Raw genomic sequence first — 21,705 nt, 5'->3', positions numbered from 1 at the left:
GGCAAATATGCAACAAACTGTCAACATGGTAACTAGGGTGGATGGGGGATTATATGGCCCTTTCACATTCTGTGTTACTTATCTTTGAACTGTGAATGTGATGATCCTACAGAGGTGGTATGGACCCCGCTTCCCAGTTACTAGAGATGATGCCATGCACACACACAAGAATGTATGAAAAATTTATTACTCTCATCATGGAACTCTCTGGAGATAGCAGGGCAGCACCCAAGCTGGTCCAGAACTGGCTTGAGTAGCATAAGGAGAGTGAGAGTTAGTGGCCCTGGTTTTTATTGTGATTAGGGGATGGGTCCAGGAAATAGTTCTCATTGCACAAATAGATAAGGGCTTGCATAGCTTGAACTTCCTTCAGGTGCCAAGTGAGGAGGCACTGGGATTTCTTATAAACTTGCCCAGATGTGGGGCAGAAGGGAAGGGGAAGATAGAGGTTGAAAGCTGTCAGTGATCAAACATCAAAAATGGAGTCAAGCTTTTTTAAAAATTACAGTTTAAAGAGAATCAGTTCAGGAGATGCTTTTATTTACCATGTGATTCTGGTCTCTCTGTCCTTATAAACTAAGGAGTAATTACAAATTTAGCATTCAATCAATTTTTAAAAGTGTGTAACCAGAAAAAACATGTGTTAAAAAACCAAAAATTCATACTTGTCCATTTGACTTCCTGAAACTCTCACTTCTGCAGAGTGGCTCACCTCCCTGTGAAGTCAGCTGAGGCTTTCTAGAAAAGGTGAGCCCCCAGAGGCAGCCTTTCCCCTCACCAGCCTCTTAAAGGGGATGTGGCTTATGGGACCAGAGGTGAAATTTCAGGGGTTCCTGATCTGTTTGGAGACATAACAACTCCTTCTTTCCTTCTCGAGAGGATCAGCTGGGACCTATGAGTAATTAAGAACATTTAGATTCAAAAGGGCATTACTATGGTAGTGATTAATTTTAATACACTGAGGACCCATAATGTCCATCATATTTTCAAAAGGGTTGGAGAACTAAATGAAGTCAAGAACCACTGCTCGAGGGGTGGTGGAATGACAAGAAATAGGTGTGGTGGAGCCTATTCAGAAAGAGCCCTGACTCACCCACTTTTGTTTTGTATCATACACACACACACACACAAACACACACACACACACACACACACACACACACACAGAGTCCCACATCAACCTTTTCATCTGCTCTCCTGGTTCACCAAGTTCTCTCTCCAGATCCTCCAGCACAGTCACTACCTCCTCTTCACATTCTGGATGACATCCTCACACTCGGACCAGTTGCTGGTCATCCTACCCTTGAATATTTAACAAGATGATACCCAATGCATCAGAGGCCAATGCTTTGGGGGCACTTTCAAGGTATAGAACTAATTGTTGAACAGAAAGGTATTACTATCAGATGAGCTAGATGAAGGCTGTAACCAGGAGATTCTCTGAAGCTCATATAGCAAGAAGTTAACTCAGAACTCAACCCACAATTTGGGAAATCCTAGATGTCTTCTACATTCTGTTCACCCTTAGGAAACTTTCTTTGACTCGTAGAGAAAATGCAGGTATCTGAGGCAGTGTTTCCAGGTTTGCCCAATCCCCTTGGGAGCAAGGTAGAGAAATGGAGAGAGAAGGAATATGCTAGACTTCTCTTTGAGATCACATCAAAGGCTGGCTTTCATCACAGCTCATGCTGTAGCCTTTCACAGTGGCAGTACCTAACCAAGTGCTTGATGTCATTTGCCACTTTCCAACTTCCTCCACTTCTGTTATTTACTTTCCTGAATCTGTTTCCTTAGGTCTGACTGAAATTCCAGTCTTATTCATGGGACTGTGGACTACCCAAGCCAGGAGAGTCACCACTGTTACCTGTACAACAGCTGATGAATAATGTAGGTGAGGGGTACTGTTCATGAGAAACAATATAGGTGGGTAGAAATCTTACTGGATAACTGAAGCTCTGGGTAACAAAGCTTCTAGTGCTAATTTTGCTAGTAATTAGATGGGGAACTTGAGCAGTCCCTAAATTTCTCTGTGTTTCAGCAGAGAAGTGAATCTTTTAGTTTCAAGGGGGTCTTTAAAAGTGACCATGGGGAGGAGTTAATAAACTGAAATATTTTTAAGGAGTCTACAAATTAGCCATAATACCTTTAATTTTGTCTGGCAGCAGGTGACTGTTCCTCAAGAGGTAAAAGCAGTGCAAGAGTTAAAATGTGTCTAGAGTGAGTGCTGGCCTCCTATACCAATATATGTATATATCTTGAGGGAATTTGAATTATTAAAAAATCATTATGCATGCAAAGCTTTATCACTATAATACTGAAAGGGAATATATGTCTAAGGAAAATTCATAAGTAATGCTCCAAATCATGAGATAGGTGTGTATGCATAACCAGAGTCTTTGACCCAAGAACAAATACGTGCAAAAGGACATCGACAAAGACTGTTGGACATATTTTCTCAGATTTTAGGGGTCTGGGATTTCATTTTACTCTAGTAACAAGCTAATTAACTTAGCCTGTGATTGTTTCATGGAATCTGGCATAAAATACGAGTTCCTGGGCCAGAAACAAAGGATTTTATATGATTCTAAGGAGGCCCAATGCCTTTCACATTTTGCCTTCAGAATTTCATTGTGTTTCTCCAATGCATCGATGGCCGCCCACCTCCCCACCCCCCAAATAGCCATACTATTTAAAAGTTCTTGTAATTGTTATTCTTCTCCAATTCTCAAAACCCTTAGGCGTGACAGTCCTCCTTGGGCCTTTTGTGCTCCTACATGTCTTGTTGCATGGGTCCAGGATATAAGGCCCTGATCTTTTTTTTACTTTTTTTCTTTTTTTCCCACCCCATTTCTTATAGATAGCAAGCCTAACACTTGTTATTCATAGATAGCAAGCAGCATGAGATCATCGTATTTACATCAGTTGCCCTTGCCCCCAAGTCCCAAGGAGGTGACATGATGGGCTCAGGTGGATGCTCTACACACAACATGCCTATGCTGCATCCAGGGAAGCCTGAATTTAGGAAATCCTCAGCTTTTATAACAAGCAGTAAGTAAGCCTGGTAATTGACCACTGGGATGTGTTATCTCATCTTTCAAGATTACCAGCTACATAAACAATCTTGAGGAATAGACTGGTAAAAAAATGACCAGGGTCTTGTCCTAATTCTGTTTTATTCTTTTATTCCTTTTTTTAAAACATTGTGCTCGTGACGTCCTATTAAAATTTATGTATTTATTCTTCTCGTAGTTTATTTTTTTGTTAATCCCCACCGGAATATAAACTCCATGAGGGCAGAAATCTTTGTTGTTTTTTTGTTACTGTTGTATCCTGAATATCTAAAACAGTGTCTGGCTCAGAAAAGTGACTCAATTAACATTTTTGTTCATGTACAAGACTCCTACAGGTTAAATAATTTAAAGCTGTTAAGTCCATGTGTATATCATTTTCAACTTTACTATACAGTATATACTGACATAGTTTTTTTTTTTTTTTTGGCCATGCCATGTGGGATCTTAGTTTCCTGATCAGGGATCTAACCCATGCCCCCGGCATTGGGAGTACAGAGTCTTAACCACTGGACCACCAGGGAAGTCCCTGACATTGCTTTTTTTTTTGGCTGTACGCGGGCCTCTCAATGTTGTGGCCTCTCCCGTTGTGGAGCACAGGCTCCGGACGTGCAGGCTCAGCGACCATGGCTCATGGGCCCAGCCGCTCCGCGGCATATGGGATCTTCCCGGACTGGGTCACAAACCCGTGTCCCCTGCATCGGCAGGTGGACTTGCAACCACTGCGCCACCAGGGAAGCCCCTGACATTGCTTTTTAAGATGAGCATACCAGCTTACACACCCATCAGCTGTGTACAAGAGTTCAAAAATTTTCACATTCTTACTAGCAAATATTATTGAAGCTCTGCAAAATTTTGCTGAGGTATGGGTATGAAATGGCTTAAAATTTATCTTCTCTTAGTAAATAATGAGGTTAAGGATCTTTGCTTATGTTTGTTGGTCATTCCAGATTCCACATCTATGAATTGCCTGTGTATGGTTCTTGTCAATTATTCTGTTTGATTGTTGGCTTTTTTCTTGTTTATTTGTTAGTGCTCTCTGTATAGTCTGTATATTGATCCTTGTTGATCATATGGCTTGCAAATATCTTCTGTCAGTCTTCTGTTTGTAGTTTCTACTTGTTTCCAGTATCTTTTGATGTAGTTTTAAATTTTAATGATGTCAAATTTACGAAATTTTTCCTTCACATTTTGTGCAGTTTGTGTATTTTAAAAGAAATCTTGCTTTATTCAAGAGCATAAAAAAATGCTTCTAATTTTTTTCTAAAAGTGTGAAAGTTTTCCTTTTTGACTTTTAAGTCTTTAAACAACTGGAAGTAATTTTTTATTTGTCAACCAAATTTTTTTTTCCACTTATATCAAAACATTGCAGTGCTATTTATCAAATACTGTATATACACGTATACACCTACATGCCTACATCTATATTTATTTCTATAAGTAACTGTAGATATTGGGAATTGAGTTCACGCTGATACCTTCAATTCCAATCCAACACCACAGGATACATTTCGGCCTTTCTCTTTTTCATGTTTGTAACTCCTTTTCTGACATGAGGAATCTGGCTCCCAATATCTTGTGTATTTACTTAATTGATTAATCCTTCCTGTGTGTAATCAATTTCCCCATGTCATCTTGCTCCTCTCATGGGCTCAGACCTCAGATCTTACGTTGGTGAAACTTGAATGGGGTCTGTGGAGTAGGTAGTTGTAATATATCAGTATAAATTTTCCTGCTGTAGCTTCCTTCCTTCACCCCTCTGAACACTCTTCTCACTCACTGGGGCTCCGAACTCACTCTGGGCTGGGATGCCACCTCCTCTCCCACTTCCTTTGGCCCTGCCTTTTGGATGGAATTATTCTGGAAGGAAGGTAGGATTTTGTTTAATTTAAAAGAAAATTACTATGGAAAATTTCAAACATATAAGTGTAAAGAGAATATTACAATGAACCCCCCCTCTGCCTCTCACGTAACTTCAACAACTCTCATCTTTGCACCATTTTCTTTTTTCCTCTGTTTCTTTCTGAGTATTTCAAAGCAAATCTAGACCTTATATCAGTTCACCCACAAGTACAAATTTCAGTATGAATTTCTAACAAATGAGGACTTTTTTCTTAACATGAACATAGTATCATTATGGCAACTAACTTGGTAGTGATTCCTTAATGCCATTGTGATATAGTTTTCCCAGTTGTCTCAAATATGCCATTTTACAGTTGTTTTGGTCTGATTAGGGCCCAAATAAGGTTTACCGTTGCATTTGGTTGGTATATCTATTCAGTCTCTTTTAATATATGACAGCTCCCCTTTCTCCCCTGCCCTTTTGAAAGATGCCATTTATTTGTTGAAGAACCTGAATCTTCTGTTCTATAGAATATAGAATGTCCCACATTCTGGATTTGGTTGATTACTTCTTTTAAGTATCATTTAACTCATTAATTCTCAAACTCAGCTGCATACTGGAATCACCTAGGAAATATTTAAAGTCATTCATGCCTGAGTCCCACCCTCTGACATTCTGATTTAATTGATTTCAGTTTCAGCCAAGGTATCAGGATGTTTTAAAAGCTCCCCAGTGATCCTAATGTGCTGAGGTGTTTGAAAACTGCTTAACTTGCTTCTGTATCTCACCTATACAAAGGCATTAGGATCTAGAAACTAGATTCAGGTTCACTTATTTTGCCAATGCTTCATGGCAGTGCCCTGTACCTAGTGTGGCAGCTCATCAAGAGAAGAATATTTTCTAGTAGTTTTCCTTTGTAACAGCCTTGACATCTCTCATTTTCTTAAGTTTTATCTCTTTGTTATCCCTTGAACTGCAGAGGGAACAAAAACTAGGGAATAAAAACTCAGGAAGGGGGCTTCCCTTGTGGCGCAGTGGTTGAGAGTCTGCTTGCTGATGCAGGGGACACTGGTTTGAGCCCTGGTCTGGGAGGATCCCACATGCCGCGGAGCAACTGGGCCCGTGAGCCACAACTACTGAGCCTGTGCGTCTGGAGCCTGTGCTCCTCAACAAGAGGCCGCGACAGTGAGAGGCCCACACACCGCGATGAAGAGTGGCCCCCGCTCGCTGCAACTGGAGAAAGACCTCACACAGAAATGAAGACCCAACACAGCCAAAAATAAATAAATAAATAAATTTATAAAAACAAACAAACAAAATAACTCAGGAAGGTATCAGCATGGTATTCTTCCATTTAATGAACTTCTACCAAACTTGTATTCCATTGGGTAGAAAGGGGACTTACTGACATCTTGGTCCACCAAAATAACTTTGCAGTCATTTCTGGCTTAAAATCTAATCCTGCCTGGCTCAAAGGAATCTCGGGGCTTCCATTTTAGGGTAGGCCTAATTTATTATAGGCCAGGCATTGTTCTAAGCACTTTACACAAAAACTCACCTTAATGCTCACAACATCCCTTTCATCAATGCAATAATCAATAAACAATCTATAATAATAATAGAAAAGAGTTTCATTTGAGCCAAACTGAGGACTGTAACCCAAGAGACATGGATTCAAGAAGCACTTGAATTGTGTTCTGTCAGACTACAAAATGGGGGGCGGGGGCTTAGGTAGGCAAAAAACAATTTGTACACAAATTGTCAAGAATTAGGATTGGAGGGAACTTCCCTGGTGGTCCAGTGTTTAAGAATCTGCCTTCCAATGCAGGGGACATGGGTACAATCCCTGGTCGGGGAACTAAGATCCCACATGCCACAGGGCATCTAAGCCCACGTGCTCCAAAGCCCACGTGCCACAACTAGAGAGCCTGCATGCTGCAACTACTGAGCCTGCACATGCACCACAACGAAAGATCCCACATGCCACAACTAAGACCTGACACAGCCAAATAAATAAATTAGGATTGAAGCTGGCAAGAAGTAAGGGTGCTTGCTAAGCAAGGGTTGGTTGGGGCCCAAAATGGGTTACATAGTTACAAGGGGAGACCTTGAGACCTTAAGGTTGCAGCTGGCAGCTACTAGCAGATATTGTTTTGAGAACAGCTGGTAGTGTCCTTGAGTTTGATACAGTTTAGAAAATTCAGGTTCTCAGTGACGCAGGAACATTTCTGAAACCACATGCACAATGGTTACCCGGTTCCATTTTGGATGCCCGAACCACAGTTTCATATCTTGTCGGAACAAAGAACAAATATCAAACATGACAGGGGTGATTCCTTCAAGGTTTCAAAAGAGATAGATTAGCACATACACAGCGAGTCAGCATGACCTTGGTGTCTGGGAAGGGACCCTTATCTTCGAAGGAGTAATAGCATTGGCATCATGGGCAGGGTGGGGGGGGCATTTATCTCTGTCTTCAAAGTGGAGATTGTGAACAATATGGTAAATGCATTCTTTTTTAATGGTTAGAACAGATGTACACCATATAAGTCAGAATGACTTCCCCATACCTCAACAGGCAAAAATTTCCTCCATCACTATCTACTGTTACTATCCCCATTTATAGATTGGGAAAGTCAGGCACAGAGAGGATAAGTAATTTACCAAGGTCACCCAGCTAGTACGTGGTACAGCCAAGATTACATACCCAGGTAACTTGGCTTGAGAGTCGGCGGATCTAACCACTATTCCAGACCATAAATGAGGGCTGGAAAGAAACAAGAAGAATGAAAGCCCAAGATAGTATGGTCCCTGATGCCAGGGACTAGAGAGTTTCTGATAGTGGGAAGCCTGGAAATCCTGGTTGCCTGAGAGGAAGCCATGGAAAATAGAAAGTGGTAGCTGTTGTGTGTGGAGGGGAAGAGGGACAGAATCTCTAGTTACTTTTGCAGGAGCAATCTCAATGGCTTTGTTGGCAGTTTGCCGCCTACAGTGTGTTAAGGTGAGGACTAGAGTCAGAGATAGGAGGGCTTTCCTTCAAGTAGTTTAGCCTTGAAAGGGAGGGAAGAATGGCAGCTGGAGTGGAGCAAGAGCCAGGGGCAGCCACTGCTTCTCCAAGCAAGTGCCTGGTGATGTGGTCTTCGATGTTTCTGAGAGAAAGGGCATGTCCTCCTGCCTGGTGCTCTGAGGAAGCTCTGCTTTATACTGAATTTTAGTGTCAATCTTATGCCAGCTCTGTAGTCAAGCTTTACATCAGAGCATGGGGGGGGGCACAACAGCATCCTCACAGGACTGAAAGATCTAGTCTTATTTCTTATGATACAGAGCCTGTCATCCTTTTTTTCTCCTTCCCCTAACTGCTTCGCTTGAGTGGAGGTAAGGGCGTGGTTGCTAACGGGTTAACTCGGGGACAACCACCGAGAGGTGCTTCCTAGAGAGCCCGGGAAGTGGCATTGATTCCCACCGAGGCTTCCTGTGCCCCATCCTCAATTTTTCTCCAGCATCTGGAATCTGTTCATTCCACCAAGACATCCTTTGGGGTTACTTATTGTGGGATTCGGGGTGGGGTGCAGAGGAGGACGCTGCAAAGGCACGGACTACAGGGGGCAATCTGTGAAGTTGCGCCCCAGGGGTGTCCTGGGCCCCTGGACACGCGGAAGGGGACCACTGCAGTTTTACAGTATAATTGTGATTTCCCACCTTTCAAGAATTTTCCGAAGAAATACAGCTCCCAGCTAGACTGAGGCCCAAGTACTGCCTTGGTCCAGGATGGCTAGAGAATCGAAGGAAAGCGCAGCCTTGGACGCCCAGTCTGCAGAGGACCGGACCGGGATCCTGACCGTGAAGGTGGAGAAGGAGGAAGCCTCCGCCTTGGCTGCTGAGGCGGGCGCCCCAGGCAGCCCAGCTCCGGGCTCCGAGCACTCCCGCCAGCGCTTCCGAGGCTTCCGCTACCCGGAGGCTGAGGGGCCCCGCGAGGCTCTGAGCCGGCTCCGGGAGCTCTGCCGACTGTGGCTGCGGCCAGAGGTGCACACTAAGGAGCAGATCCTGGAAGTGCTGGTGCTGGAGCAGTTCCTGACCATCCTGCCGGGGGACCTGCAGAGCTGGGTGCGGAAGCAGCATCCGGAGAGCGGGGAGGAGGTGGTGGTGCTCTTGGAGTATTTGGAGAAGCAGTTGGATGAGCCGATGCCGCAGGTAGAGAGAACAGGTTTAGCCTCTGAAAGCTGTGGTCTGTTTCTTCCTGAAATCTCCAGATCAGAGTGAGGGGATTTTCTTTAAGATCCAGAAGTTCTCAGTCTCTTTTTGTACCTGAACCTCTTTGCCAGTAAGGTGAAGTCCCTGGACTCCTTCACATAATAGTATTTTTTAAATACATAAGGGAAAATATAAAGGATTAAAAAGAACTCAATTATATTGAAATACAGTTAGCAAAACATTAAATGTATTATAAAGTTATATATATGCTTTTTAAAATTAATGCACTAAATATTAACATCTAGAGACAGGCCTAATAACTAGTATAATTTCAAAGTGGCGATGAATGACTTTGACATTTACCTGGTTGTAATGTGGTATGAGAACATCTGCAGTTTCAGTTGGTGACAGATTCCTGTGTACTGCTTATAAAACCTTGGTTTGTTGCTTCCATTCATAATTGAAGGAAATGCTAAATTTTGCTTAGAAGCTAGTAAAAATAAAGTTATTTTTCCTATTCACATTCATGGAATACGTGGGAGGGAGTCGGTGGACCACAAGTTAGAAACCCCAGGGCTCATTTTTACTTGCACCTTCCTGAATGTTGTATGAGTCTATTTTGCCTTTGCAGTATTCTGTGTCCTTGTGTGTTCCTTTCAGCATGTACATAACCAGACCAAAGACTTCTAACCCGTGACCCAGAGACCAAGGTTCTTGAGTTGGCATTTGTGCCCCTTAGCCCTGTAATAGAGAAAAATCATCTCAAGTCTCAGCTTCAGGCTCTTCATTCTTTACAGAAGATATGGGAAATTCTAAGCTGCACATGAGCTAATTATTATGAAAGTGACTCGAAAATTAATTAATGACAAATGTCTGGAAGGAAACCTTCATTTAATGAGGACATACCATGTACCAGGCCCTGTGTTAGGTGATTTCGCACACTGCAATCTTATTTGCTGGTCTCCAAAACCCTATAAGCTAGAAATTATTATTTTCATTTTTTAGATAAGAAAACATATTAGTATTCTCTGAGAACTTAGCCCCAATTCCCAAAGAGTTTTCATAAAAGCACAAATATATGTAATGAGGGAGTACAGAGTAATGCTTAAGAGCGTGGGCGCTAGATTCATTCTGCCTGAGCTCCCATCCAAACATTTCTGCTTTTACCTGGGTGACCTTGGGCAAGTTGCTTAAACATTGTGCCTCAGTTTCCCCATTACAAAAATACAGATAATAAAAGTACCTAGCTCATAAGGTTGTTGTGCTCTACATCAAGTGACTTAATATTCATGAAGCTCTTAGAAATAGTGCCTGGGAAATAGAAAGTACTAGCACATAGAGAGTGTGATAGAAGTGTCTGATGAATAAATAAATGAATGACTTCTAGGTCCCAGGTGGTGACCAGGGGCAAGAACTGTTCTGTTGCAAGATGGCAGTGTTGACACCAGCTCAGAGGTCACGAAATACCCAGTTCCAGCCAAGAAAGGCTCCACTCAAGCATGAATCTCTGGGATCCCACTCCTTACCAGACAGAAGTGAGTATTATCTTCTGGGCAATATGAATTCTGCAGACTCCAACCAATTTTATTTAAGGATCACCTACAAGATCTATTGATGGGTGTCTTATATGCCCCTTGCAGATCTACTTTACTTTGAGACTGAGACTAATAGGGAAATTTCAAACAATAGTGGAAAGCTTTCCTAACCAAACCTAGACATGGTAAATAAGACTTTATTAAAATTGGTGTTTGGAAAGAGTTGATTTTTGTAGCAACACAGTGATCTCCATTCATTCAACATATATTTCTGGAGGCTCCCTACGTGGTAGCCAGTGTTGTAGGTACCAGGGATAGCATTGTCAGTAGGACAGATTTCTTCCTCCAATGGAACTTACATTCTAGTAAGGAGAATAGCAAATAAATTAATATGATTTCAGATATTGGTGAGTGCTATGAGGAATATAAGGCAGAATATGTAAAGCCAGTCAGAATATTCCAGAATTGTAGGATTTCTACAAACCAAAGAGTATAAATCTTCTAAACCTGTCACTTACAACAGGGTGAAAATCACTCAGTAGGAAACTTTTATGTTCCCGAGTGTTCCCCACATGCTGTGAACATCTGGGCAGATTTCCAAGACAAACAACACTGGGATACACCAGCCAACAGGAAATCTTTATTTCTGAACAGAGGTCCTAGCCTAACCTAACTTGTTTACTGCCTCCAGCAAAGTTCACCTTTCATAGGAAAACCTAAAGTTCCCCTTTACTTCTCTCAAATCTGAGCAAGTTCTATATAGGCAGACTCCCATTTCCTCCTTTCTGGGCCCAGCCTTATCTGACTCCTCTTAGTCTTTCAGAACTAAAGAATAAAGCACCCAGGGCTTCCCTGGTGGCACAGTGGTTAAGAATCTACCTGCTGATGCAGGGAACACGGGTTCGAGTCCTGCTCCGGGAAGATCCCACATGCTGTGGAGCAACTGAGCCTGTGTGCCACAACTACTGAGCCTGCGCTCTAGAGCCCACAAGCCACAACTACTGAGCCTGTGTGCCACAACTACTGAAGCCCATGTGCCTAGAGCCCGTGCTCTACAACAAGAGAAACCACCACAATGAGAAGCCTGTGCACCGCAACGAAGAGTAGTCCCCGCTCGCCACAACTAGAGAAAGCCTGCTCACAGCAACGAAGACCCAATGCAGCCAAAAAAAAAAAAAAAAGAAAAGAAAAGAATAAAGCACCCAAAGAGCTACTAAAGAACTTTTAACAACAATGAAAATCTTTGGGACTTCCCTGGTGGTCCAGTGCTTAAGACTCCGTGCTTCCACTGCAGGTTGCGCAGGTTCAATCTCTGGTCAGGGAATTTCCTCATGCCGCATGGTGCGGCCAAAAAAAGAAACCACAGAAATCCTCTTATTCCCTCTCTCAGCAAAATTCAAGATTAAAGACTCTTCAGATGGAATGCTTTGTTTTGTTTTTATGTTGCTACCACTTCTTACCAAGGATCCAGCCCATTGTTTTGTGCATCTGTGGAGTACATCACATCTCTTCAGGCCATAGGATTTGAGCTGCCAGGGATCAGGAATTTTGGAAAGACACACTGTATAAACTTCTTTATGGGAATTTATGCAGTTTTTGAACTTGGACTTCACGGCTCACGGAGGCTGAATGCCAGGGAGGTTGAATGTCAGGGTCAATCTCATCCAGAGCTTCTTTCCTTCTTAGTTCTCCAGGTTCCTAGGCTTGCCTCTGGAGGGCGCTGCAGAGGAGATGAAGTGGTAGCCGCCAGGCTTGCCCCAGAGTCCCAGGTGAGGTGGAACCCCTGTCCCTCCCCCAGCACCCAGCACCCTTCACTGCTGATGGGCTTCCCATCAGATCCCTTTCTCTCCATGCCTCCTCCACCCTCATCCTGGATCTACATGGAGTTTGAGTATTCTCATTTATCCCAAGGTTGCTAATCATCATCTGTCATTATTTTGGTATTCACTTAAGAAGATTTTCCTGTTTCACTCCTAGCTTGGAGACTGTGCTTCCCTGCTCTTCCTAGCCATCTGTTTGGTCAGCTCCTTCATCAAGGAGATTTTCTCTTCAGCAAGGGAAATTTAGCAAATACAAACTGAAGATTTTGTTGTGATGGTGATGTAGTTTTGTTTTTTTAAGTATCATAAACTGTGCTGCTAGTGAGGGATATAGAGTCATGCCCGCTGCCCTCTAGGAACTTAAACTTGAAGGAACAGATAAGGCATGTGCTTTTAGTCTAAGATTTAATATTACAATTTGAATAGTCTTTACTTAACCTGGATTTTAATTTCTTATCCAGTCTTTCATGTCCTGCTTGAAGATCTCAGTATTTGAGGCTCCGTAGAACCTATTTTCCCTGATTTTTCCTCACCTCAGACCTAGATTTCACTGTATTTTAAAATCATTAATACAAATAAGCCCCCATCCCCACTTTGCCAAAGCACACCACAAATATTTTGAAAAGTTTGGATATGGTTCCACTCCTTTCACTGCACTGGCCCTTGTTTTTCCAAACCTTTCACCTTCTGGACTGTTTAGATGTTTATGTGAAAGTACTGATAATGTGTGTATTTCTTTCCTTTAATGGTTATTTTTTTGACAGAGATGTTATTAGAGATAGGGTTAAGTAGGCATAAGTATGCCATACTTGCTTTTTTGTAAAGAGCTCCTGTAAAGGGGATGCTCCTTCATTGCATGTACCCAGCTTTGGGAGTGATTTTGGGCAAGAGGAATTACATGGCATTACTCACTGTTTCAGGGGCTGCTGAAAATGGAAGATGTGGCCCTGACCCTCACTCCTGGATGGACACAGCTGGATTCATCTCAGGTGAACTTCTACAGAGATGAAAGGCAGGAGAACTGTGGCAGCCTGATCTCCTTGGGTAAGACTAATGGGCACTGATTTCTTATAAGGTTTCCTGGCTTCCTTTGTGTATTAGAATCTACTAGGCTGTTAGAAACTGTTTGAATTATGTTTGGAATTAGAACCACCATTTCTGAATCCCAACTACTAACCAGCTGTGTGACTAGTTTATTAACCCTTCTGAGCCTTGCTTTTCTATCTGTCCTGCCAGTGTCCTGGTCAGTTCAGTTTAAGTGGGATGAAGGAGGTACAGCCCTTAGTACAGGTCCAGCTCATAGTAGATACTCAGTAAATGCTGATTTCTTCCCCTTCCCTTCCTGTTGCTAGCCCTGATAGTGCAGGAGAGCTGAGGGATCTCTTCAGGAAGTGGGCCATGGGACCACTGAGTGAGAGCTAGAAGTGAGCCAGAGATTGAATGCAGAGCCTGGCCTTAGAGGTGAGCGTGCAGTGCAGAGGCGCACAAGATTGCCTGGCTTGTCTGAGTTCCCATAGCTCACTGGCAGCACAGTGGGGGCTCCAGCTCAGATCTCCCAGCACTGATGCCAGTTTTATTTGGCAGACCCTGCCTCTGCCTGGGGTGCAGCCAGAGATGACTGCACCTTCCAGTGGTCAGTGAGTTCTGAGTTCCTACTTTCCCTGTTTCTCATAGAACATTTTAGAAATCCTTTCACTTGCCTTGTTTACTGTCACCTTCTGCTCAGCCCTTTTAGTATCTAATCCTAAGCACATGGCCCCGCCTTACTTTTTTAGAACTTAGAGCATCTGCATTTATCCCCAGCACAGTCTTCAGGCCTCACCACCTTCCCTCCAATCTCTCCATTCCCAGATTGTAGCCTTCTTCCAATGGCCCCATTCTCATTCTCAGGTCTCCCTCCCCAGCACCCCTGTTCTCCCCCTTTATTCCCATCTTTATTCTAATACTTAAATCTTCATCCATGGCATGTATACACCTCTATAATTCTTGCCTCCCTGGGACTCATCACGAAGCTCTCCCCTGTGACAGGGCGTAATTGACAGTTGCTGGTCATTTGTTGTTCAGGTGGTGCAGTGCAGACGAAGATCAGGGACCTGCCTCCAGACGAGGACCATCCAGGACAAGAGTCTGGGCAGATGCCATGCCACCTGGGTGAAGCCATTGGCCAGATTCCTGCACGTGCAGAAGCTGGTGATCAGGAGGGCAGGTTGCAAAGAAAGCAGAAAAGTGCTGCAGGGAATAGGCGGCATTATTGCCATGAATGTGGAAAGACTTTTGCTCAGAGTTCAGGCCTGACTAAGCACAGGAGAATCCACACTGGGGAGAAACCCTATGAATGTGAGGAGTGTGGCAAGACCTTCATCGGGAGCTCTGCCCTCGTCATTCATCAGAGAGTCCACACTGGGGAGAAACCATATGAGTGTGAGGAATGTGGCAAAGTCTTCAGTCACAGTTCAAACCTTATCAAACACCAGAGAACTCACACCGGGGAGAAGCCCTACGAGTGTGATGACTGCGGGAAAACCTTTAGCCAGAGCTGCAGCCTCCTTGAACATCGCAAGATCCACACTGGGGAGAAGCCATACCAGTGCAATGTGTGCGGCAAAGCCTTTAGGCGCAACTCACATCTCCTGAGACATCAGAGGATCCACGGCGATAAAAACGTTCAGAATCCTGACCGTGGAGAGACCTGGGAGAGTCAGGGGAGGATGGGAAGCCAGTGGGAAAATGTTGAGGCTCCCGTGTCTTATAAATGTAATGAGTGTGAGAGAAGTTTCACTAGGAATAGAAGCCTTATTGAGCACCAAAAAATCCACACTGGTGAGAAACCCTATCAGTGTGATACATGCGGAAAAGGCTTCACCCGAACTTCATACCTTATTCAACATCAGAGAAGCCACGCTGGGAAAAAAATTCTGTCTCCATGACCCATGTCTTATATGCCAGAGTTGGTGCTCACTCCTCGTTGAACTGAAGCCACCCTGGAGCCCTTGCTGACTAGAAAATTGTGAGCTGGGCTTTATTTACTCCCACACGTCATCAGGTGTTTGTTAGAAAATAGAGACTGGCTGAGATGAATTATCTTCTACATCTTAGAAGGTGATTGAAAAAAAAAAAACAACTTGTTTGATAAGAGGCTATGGGAGAGTTGTCTGGAAGAGGTCAGACCTGAAACGATTCTCACCTTTTAGACTTAAATGGGCTTCTAGACTGGCTAATTAATCACCCTCGGCCAGCACTTTATGACGTCTCCTGGGTGGATGGCTCTGATTTGGGGGGCTGCTGCTCTGACTGTTCATTTTGCCTATAATGAATTCCTCACCAGTTGGTTGGATCAATGATGTCTTATACCCCCATTGTGCCTTGCATACAGGTGCTATAAACATTTATTAAATATACCAGTGAAACGACCTTCATAGCTCTGAAAATCTAATGTTGTCTAGATTTCTGAGGACTATCTAAGGCCATTTGTGTTCGTCTAATTCTCTGAGGTTCTAGATTCTGGGTCTAGAATATTTATCTAGATTCGGATTCTAGTATATTTATTGTCAAATATGTAAGATTGTCAGAGTTGGGGTGGAGGAATCCATATTTCTTCACCAGCATAGTAGTTATAGTAAGAATGCCTTAAACAGCTTCTTTATCATTAAGACATTGTGAGACTGCTCCATCTGTACAATTCCAGTCTATAGTCAATGTTAACTACATTAGTTCATATTAATTTTGCTACTCTTTAGGGGGAAACCTTTCACATTCAGGTAAATAAAAATCAATTTATCAAGTCAGATCAAAACTATTATGAATCTTGATGAAAATCCTATGATGCGAGAATTCCCTGGCTGTCCAGTGGTTAGGACTTCACACTGCCACTGCTGAGGGCCAGGTTCAATTCTTAGTTCGGGAACTAAAATCCCACAGGCTGTGCAGCCAAAAAAATTTAAAAATTAAGAAAAAAAAGTCCTATGATCCTCAACAGCTTGTTTCTCACCTTTCGGTTATCTTGGGCCTAACCAAATGCCAAGACACCATCCATATCCCTCTCTCCCAACTTAAAGCCAAGTGTGCATGAAAGCTCATGCCAGCTAAGCTTCAACACCCTCCAGGTCAGAGGATTCACACCAAACATTTATAACAAGTATTGTTCATGTTTTTAAAACTGCCCTGTGGTTGGGGAGAGGGAGATTGGGTCAGAGGCAGCCAATGTTGATAGAGACCCAAGTATGGGCAGTAGGAGAAAATGTATCTTTTCAGAAACACATTGGGAGTCCTGGGTATCTGACCAAAACGATTCCACAACATTCAAAGTATCAACCTGTGAAGTCAAGACTCTCAAGAATTTCATGATATCTCCTGTTTTCACCCAGATCACCTTCTGCTAAGTTCTTCAGAGACTGCTACCTTCTTCGTAGGTGCCTGAGTGCCCGTCCCCAGCTTCCAGCTTTAACAAGAATGGGTTCTGCCTCTGAGGAAATCGTCCCCAGCATGGCGTTTTCTTCTGTTCTCAAGTACCCTTGCTGGATTCCTGCTCTGAAGTACCCCTGGCTGACTAGGGACTTTGCAAACGGTGGGGCTCTTCCTTTATCATTTCCCTACAATCTTTCATTGCCTTCATTATCCCCTTGTTGCAGTATAATTTAAAACACTAGTGTTCTAAAATCCTGTAGACGTCCTCTAGTTAATCTTTTCTAGCCTTTTAAAATTTCCTTTTAAATTAACCGTATTTTTGTTACCTCCGCAAAGCTAGCCCTTTCCTCTTGTCTCCTTATCTTTATTTTTCCTAAATATTTGCTAATAGCCCTGATCTTAAACATTGTTCATTTTTCTTTGGTGTTTGTTTCTTATGTCATGTAAAGAGATACATATAAAGCCTTTTACAAAGCAGAAAACATTATACACTTAATAAGTATAATTTATTGAGATTAACAAAGGACCACTGCACCTCCTTTCACTCTTTCTGCTCCTTCCAAACCTAAAAAACTTCTCCGTAGAGGAAGGAAAGATTATAGAAAAATACTTTTGAGTGCCTACTATGCCTGACAATGAAAGCGATAAAGCATACACACACACATGCATACATACTTGGGCTTAAGCTTTCAGTATAGTAATATTGATAAGACTTGCACATAAAAATAAGACAGTGCCATGGTAAATAACTTGTGAGTGGTGAACTGAATGCTGTGGAAGTTCAGAGGAGGGAAAGGTTACTTCTGGCTGTGTGCTATTGCATGGACAGGGTGACATGTTAGCTGAAAAGACTAAAGGAGTTTGTCAAATTTAGTAACTAAGGCAAGTTTGAAGAGATACATACATTGTAGCGGCCTTCAATGCCAGAGCAAGGGGTTGAAATTTTATTCAGTAACACTGGGGAGCCACTGACATTTTATGATAAAGATATTATTTAGGAAACTATCTGGCATTATTGTATAATTTCAGATTAAAAAGTTACTTTGCTGATAGGCTTTTAGACACCCCACTTTTGTATATAACAAATGTGTGTTTATAAGTAAGTGAATTATAAAATGGGTTTAACTCTAGCCTATTTAAAAGGATGGTCAAAAAAATTATTTTCAGATGAAATTAGACCCCATAGAATAAGCTGCTTAGTTAGATATAAGCAGTATATAAAGTGGAATAAAACGTCACTTTTCATGCTTTTAAAAATTGTATTTAGGAATTTTAGTGTCAATTAACCATTCTGTTGGATTGGCCAAAAAGTCCATTGGGATTTTGGAAGTTTTTGGCCAATCCAATACTTCACTTCTCCAATTGAAACAATGCTGAAATCCCCCATTTTCTTTCTTCTTCCTTTTCATTAATAAGTAACTAATGATAGCTATTTTTTCTACTTGGGTAGAAAAAGAGATTTTTAATGAATAGCCCTCCTAGATGGGTTCTTAATTTCGGTAAAGATGTGTGTATTCCTGCGAAAGATTCTGTTTCTTTTCCTTCTCCGGCTGCGTTGGTCTTCGTTGCTGCGCACGGGCTTACTCTACTTGCGGGTGAGCGGGGGCTACTCTTTGTTGCGGTGCATGGGCTTCTCATCGTGGTGGCTTCTCTTGTTGCAGAGCATAGGCTCTAGGCGCCCGGGCTTCAGTTATGGTGCAGGGGCTCAGTAGTAGTGGCTCACAGGCTCTAGAGCATAGGCTCAGTAGTTGTAGCACACGGGCTTAGTTGCTCCGGGGCACGTGGGATCTTCCCATGTCCCCTTCATTGGCAGGCGGATTCTTAACCACTGCGCCAGCAGGGAAGTCCCTCTTTCTCCTCCTTTAGTGGGAAAAAAAATAGTAGGAGTGCCAACTTACCTCACAGGCTTGCGAGGATCTGCTCAGACAAATAAGAAGTGCTGGGTAAATAATCTGAAAACGTTAATATAGATAGAGAAATGGAGGTTAAACACTTTGTTAGCCAAAACCTCTATATATTGGAATGACAATTGTTTAATAGTAAAGGCTCTCTAAAAAAAGTGTCCTGACACAAGCGAGTGACAGTGTTGATCTTATCTTGTAGTGATGTCCCAAATCATCTGTGTGGTTCCATCTCAATTATTCATAATGAGAACTTTACTCAGTAAACTTAACTTATCTACTTTTCTCTAAACACACTTTTTAGTCTATCTTTTGTTACTCCTTGTGATAGCTAAAATTGGGTCTGACGAATTCAAATGCAGGAACTTTTTTTCAGTCAGTTCTGAAATGTGGTACCTGTTTTGTACGTTTTAAATGGAGTTGCTGCTACAGAAATATCTGGGGATGACTACTTTCCTGTGGACTTTTTTTGTTAACATAACATTTTATTGTAGAAATATCCTTTTATTTCTGCATCTACCCACATTTCTCACTTTGTCTGTAGCATTAGCAAGTCCTTTCTGTTTACCACATCAATCTAAGACCTTGGAATTTGAACATAGCAAGTGCTCCTGGTCTCCTTTCCCAATTAATGGCTGAATACTGTGATGTATTCCTGCCTGTTCGATGTATTTTGTTTATTAGGAATTGGGTTGTCATCCAAAATCCTCTGCACAACTTTCCAAATTCCCATTTTTATTCAAATTTCTAAGCTACTTCAAGATTTTTAAGGGTCTAGGAAAAAAAAAATCTGAACAACCCTAATGTAATTTATTTGTATAATAGTAATAAACCATGTGATTATTCCTTTCATCTGAGCGAATTCTTAAACAACTAACACATTGCATAATTTCCAAGCTGTCAGAAAATAACTATAGTTTCAGGTATTAACTAAAGTGTTAAAAATTTTAACCGTTTTCTTCCCTCTGTTCCTCACCAATTCTGCCCATCAGCATTGGGATCCTCGGAAATGAAGTTTGTAGCCTTTCAGACCCGCTACAGCAGGGGGTATAGAAGGGCTGAGACATATGTGTGAGATAAATGACAGGCTTACCAGAGCATCCTTAGCCCCTAGCAGAGTTCCTATTAAATGAGTGAATCTGGAAATTGATCCAGCTTGTTCTTTTGTATTATTTGTGAAATAAAATTCATATTTTATGGCAAGACAAGGAAAACTTAAACATAAAAAATTTTCTCTGGGGACTTCCCTGGCAGTCCAGTGGTTAAGACTCTGCATTTCCACTGCAGGGGGCCTGGGTTCGATCCCTGGTCGGGGAACTAAGATCCCTCATGCCACGTGGTGTGGCCAAAAGAAAAAAAATTTTTTTTTTCTCTGCTCTTTGGCCTCCTCTCTTTCCTCTACTGTGCATTGTGTATCTGCATTATGCATCAACCAAACCTCCCCATCAGCAGAAATACCTGTTCAACCATAAAGAGAAACATTCTAGCACCAACAAGGTACTCCTTAAAAGGTAACATTCCTTCTTAATGGGAAAAAAAGCCCCTTAAAATGAAATGTAGAGAAAAGCTCTCTCTCCATGTTTGGGCCTCTGTCATCTTTAGAAAAATTCACTCTGGAGTTAGTTTATAAATGTGATCATATTGTCTATGGCACTGCTTTTGCTCTACAATGGCAGCACCCCAATTAAGCAAAATGTTATTTTCTCAAAAAATTTTTTTCATTCTTCCCATCAGAAGACCTGTATTACGAAAAATTGTACTCAATTATTATAGTTTGAATAAGATAATTGTATTTCATTAATAAAAATGTGTGGAAATTTGTTTTCTGTCTTATTATATAAGTGCATATGTAATATCCTCAATTTTGTCTCTTGGTCCACAAAGTCTAAAATATTTACTATTGGCCTTTTACAGAAAAAGTTTGCTAATCCCTGTTCTAGATAATAGTTTTCTTAAGGAACAAAACTATATTCTAAAACTAATTTTCCCATATATTATCTGAAAGAGATATTCCATCAATCAATCAATATTTGAAAACCCCATCTAATACTAAGTGGCTTAATTTTATCCAAAAGAATATTTTTTTACATATAATATGACATTTTTACTTACAGAGAATCTGTAATACTTTATCCATTGTGATATTTTCACCATACATGTGACCATTCATTTTTAATACTCCCTCCTATTTGCCAGTTCCTAAGGTAGCATAGTTTATGGCAGGGCACCATGCCAGTCCTTGTCTCCTTCAATCACATTACTAAAATTTTACTTAGATCAAATGACCTCATTTGGTTCTATTTAATTTCTCCATTTTATTCATTTAGACGCCTAGCATCAGGAAAGCACCATTCCTAAGTTCTGACTTAACTTTTCTGTCACTTTCCAAGTCTGTCAACTAACTGAGCAGGTCAACTTAACTATAGAGAACCAAGATGACGGTAATGTCTATGCACATTTAAGATCCAGGGGAAGTAATCTTGCATGAAATGTTTGCCATTTTAGAGAGTGAACAAAGTGTCTGCAGAACGTGGTTCCCAAACAACAGTTTCTGAAAAGCTCAACTAGATAAGGAGACATCTACAAGCCTGGGTTAGATGCTTCCCTGTGTTTTGCGAATTTAAGAATACAAATCATGACTCCAGTCCTCACTTAACTCAGGCTGAGCTCAAGCTTTGATTTTAAAATAAGTTCTGGGTCTTGCTTCCAAGTGGGATTTGGTAGTCATTAATAAACGTAAACGTATCTCTGCCATGAAGATGGTGGACAAGGTCCTTTTTAAGGAGTTAACAAGAGGAGCGTGAGAAGTAGGGAAACTTCACCAAGGGGTAAAGATAAAGAGGGCGGAAGTGAGAATGATAGGAGAGAGGGTATCAAGATGCTTAACGGCAAGTAACCATGTAGAGAAGGGAGTGTTTGAACAGTAGAGGGATTCATTGATGC

At 41.9% G+C, this 21,705-nt stretch overlaps 1 protein-coding gene across 2 annotated transcripts; it reads left to right on the top strand.

Moving 5' to 3' along the window:
- Nucleotides 1-8,379: 8,379 nt before the first annotated feature.
- Nucleotides 8,380-20,570, top strand: ZKSCAN4 (zinc finger with KRAB and SCAN domains 4). 2 transcript variants are annotated; one of them, XR_004037828.2, is made up of 6 exons: nucleotides 8,380-9,102; nucleotides 10,490-10,637; nucleotides 12,324-12,406; nucleotides 13,378-13,501; nucleotides 14,522-15,556; nucleotides 16,822-20,570. XR_004037828.2 is itself a non-coding variant. In XM_030849703.2 (5 exons), the coding sequence occupies exons 1-5, from the start codon at nucleotides 8,680-8,682 to the stop codon at nucleotides 15,382-15,384; spliced, it is 1,641 nt and encodes a 546-aa protein (XP_030705563.2). In that variant the 5' UTR covers nucleotides 8,380-8,679; the 3' UTR covers nucleotides 15,385-20,570. The 2 variants fall into 2 exon arrangements, 1 of the variants encoding a protein (XP_030705563.2); XM_030849703.2 differs by having other exon boundaries at nucleotides 14,522-20,570.
- The last annotated feature ends 1,135 nt before the right edge of the window (nucleotides 20,571-21,705 follow it).

This window comes from Globicephala melas, chromosome 11, assembly GCF_963455315.2.
Source record: "Globicephala melas chromosome 11, mGloMel1.2, whole genome shotgun sequence".
Classification (NCBI taxonomy): Eukaryota; Metazoa; Chordata; class Mammalia; order Artiodactyla; family Delphinidae; genus Globicephala; species Globicephala melas.
Note: the sequence above shows the minus strand (reverse complement) of the source record. Positions and strands in the feature narration are given on the sequence as shown.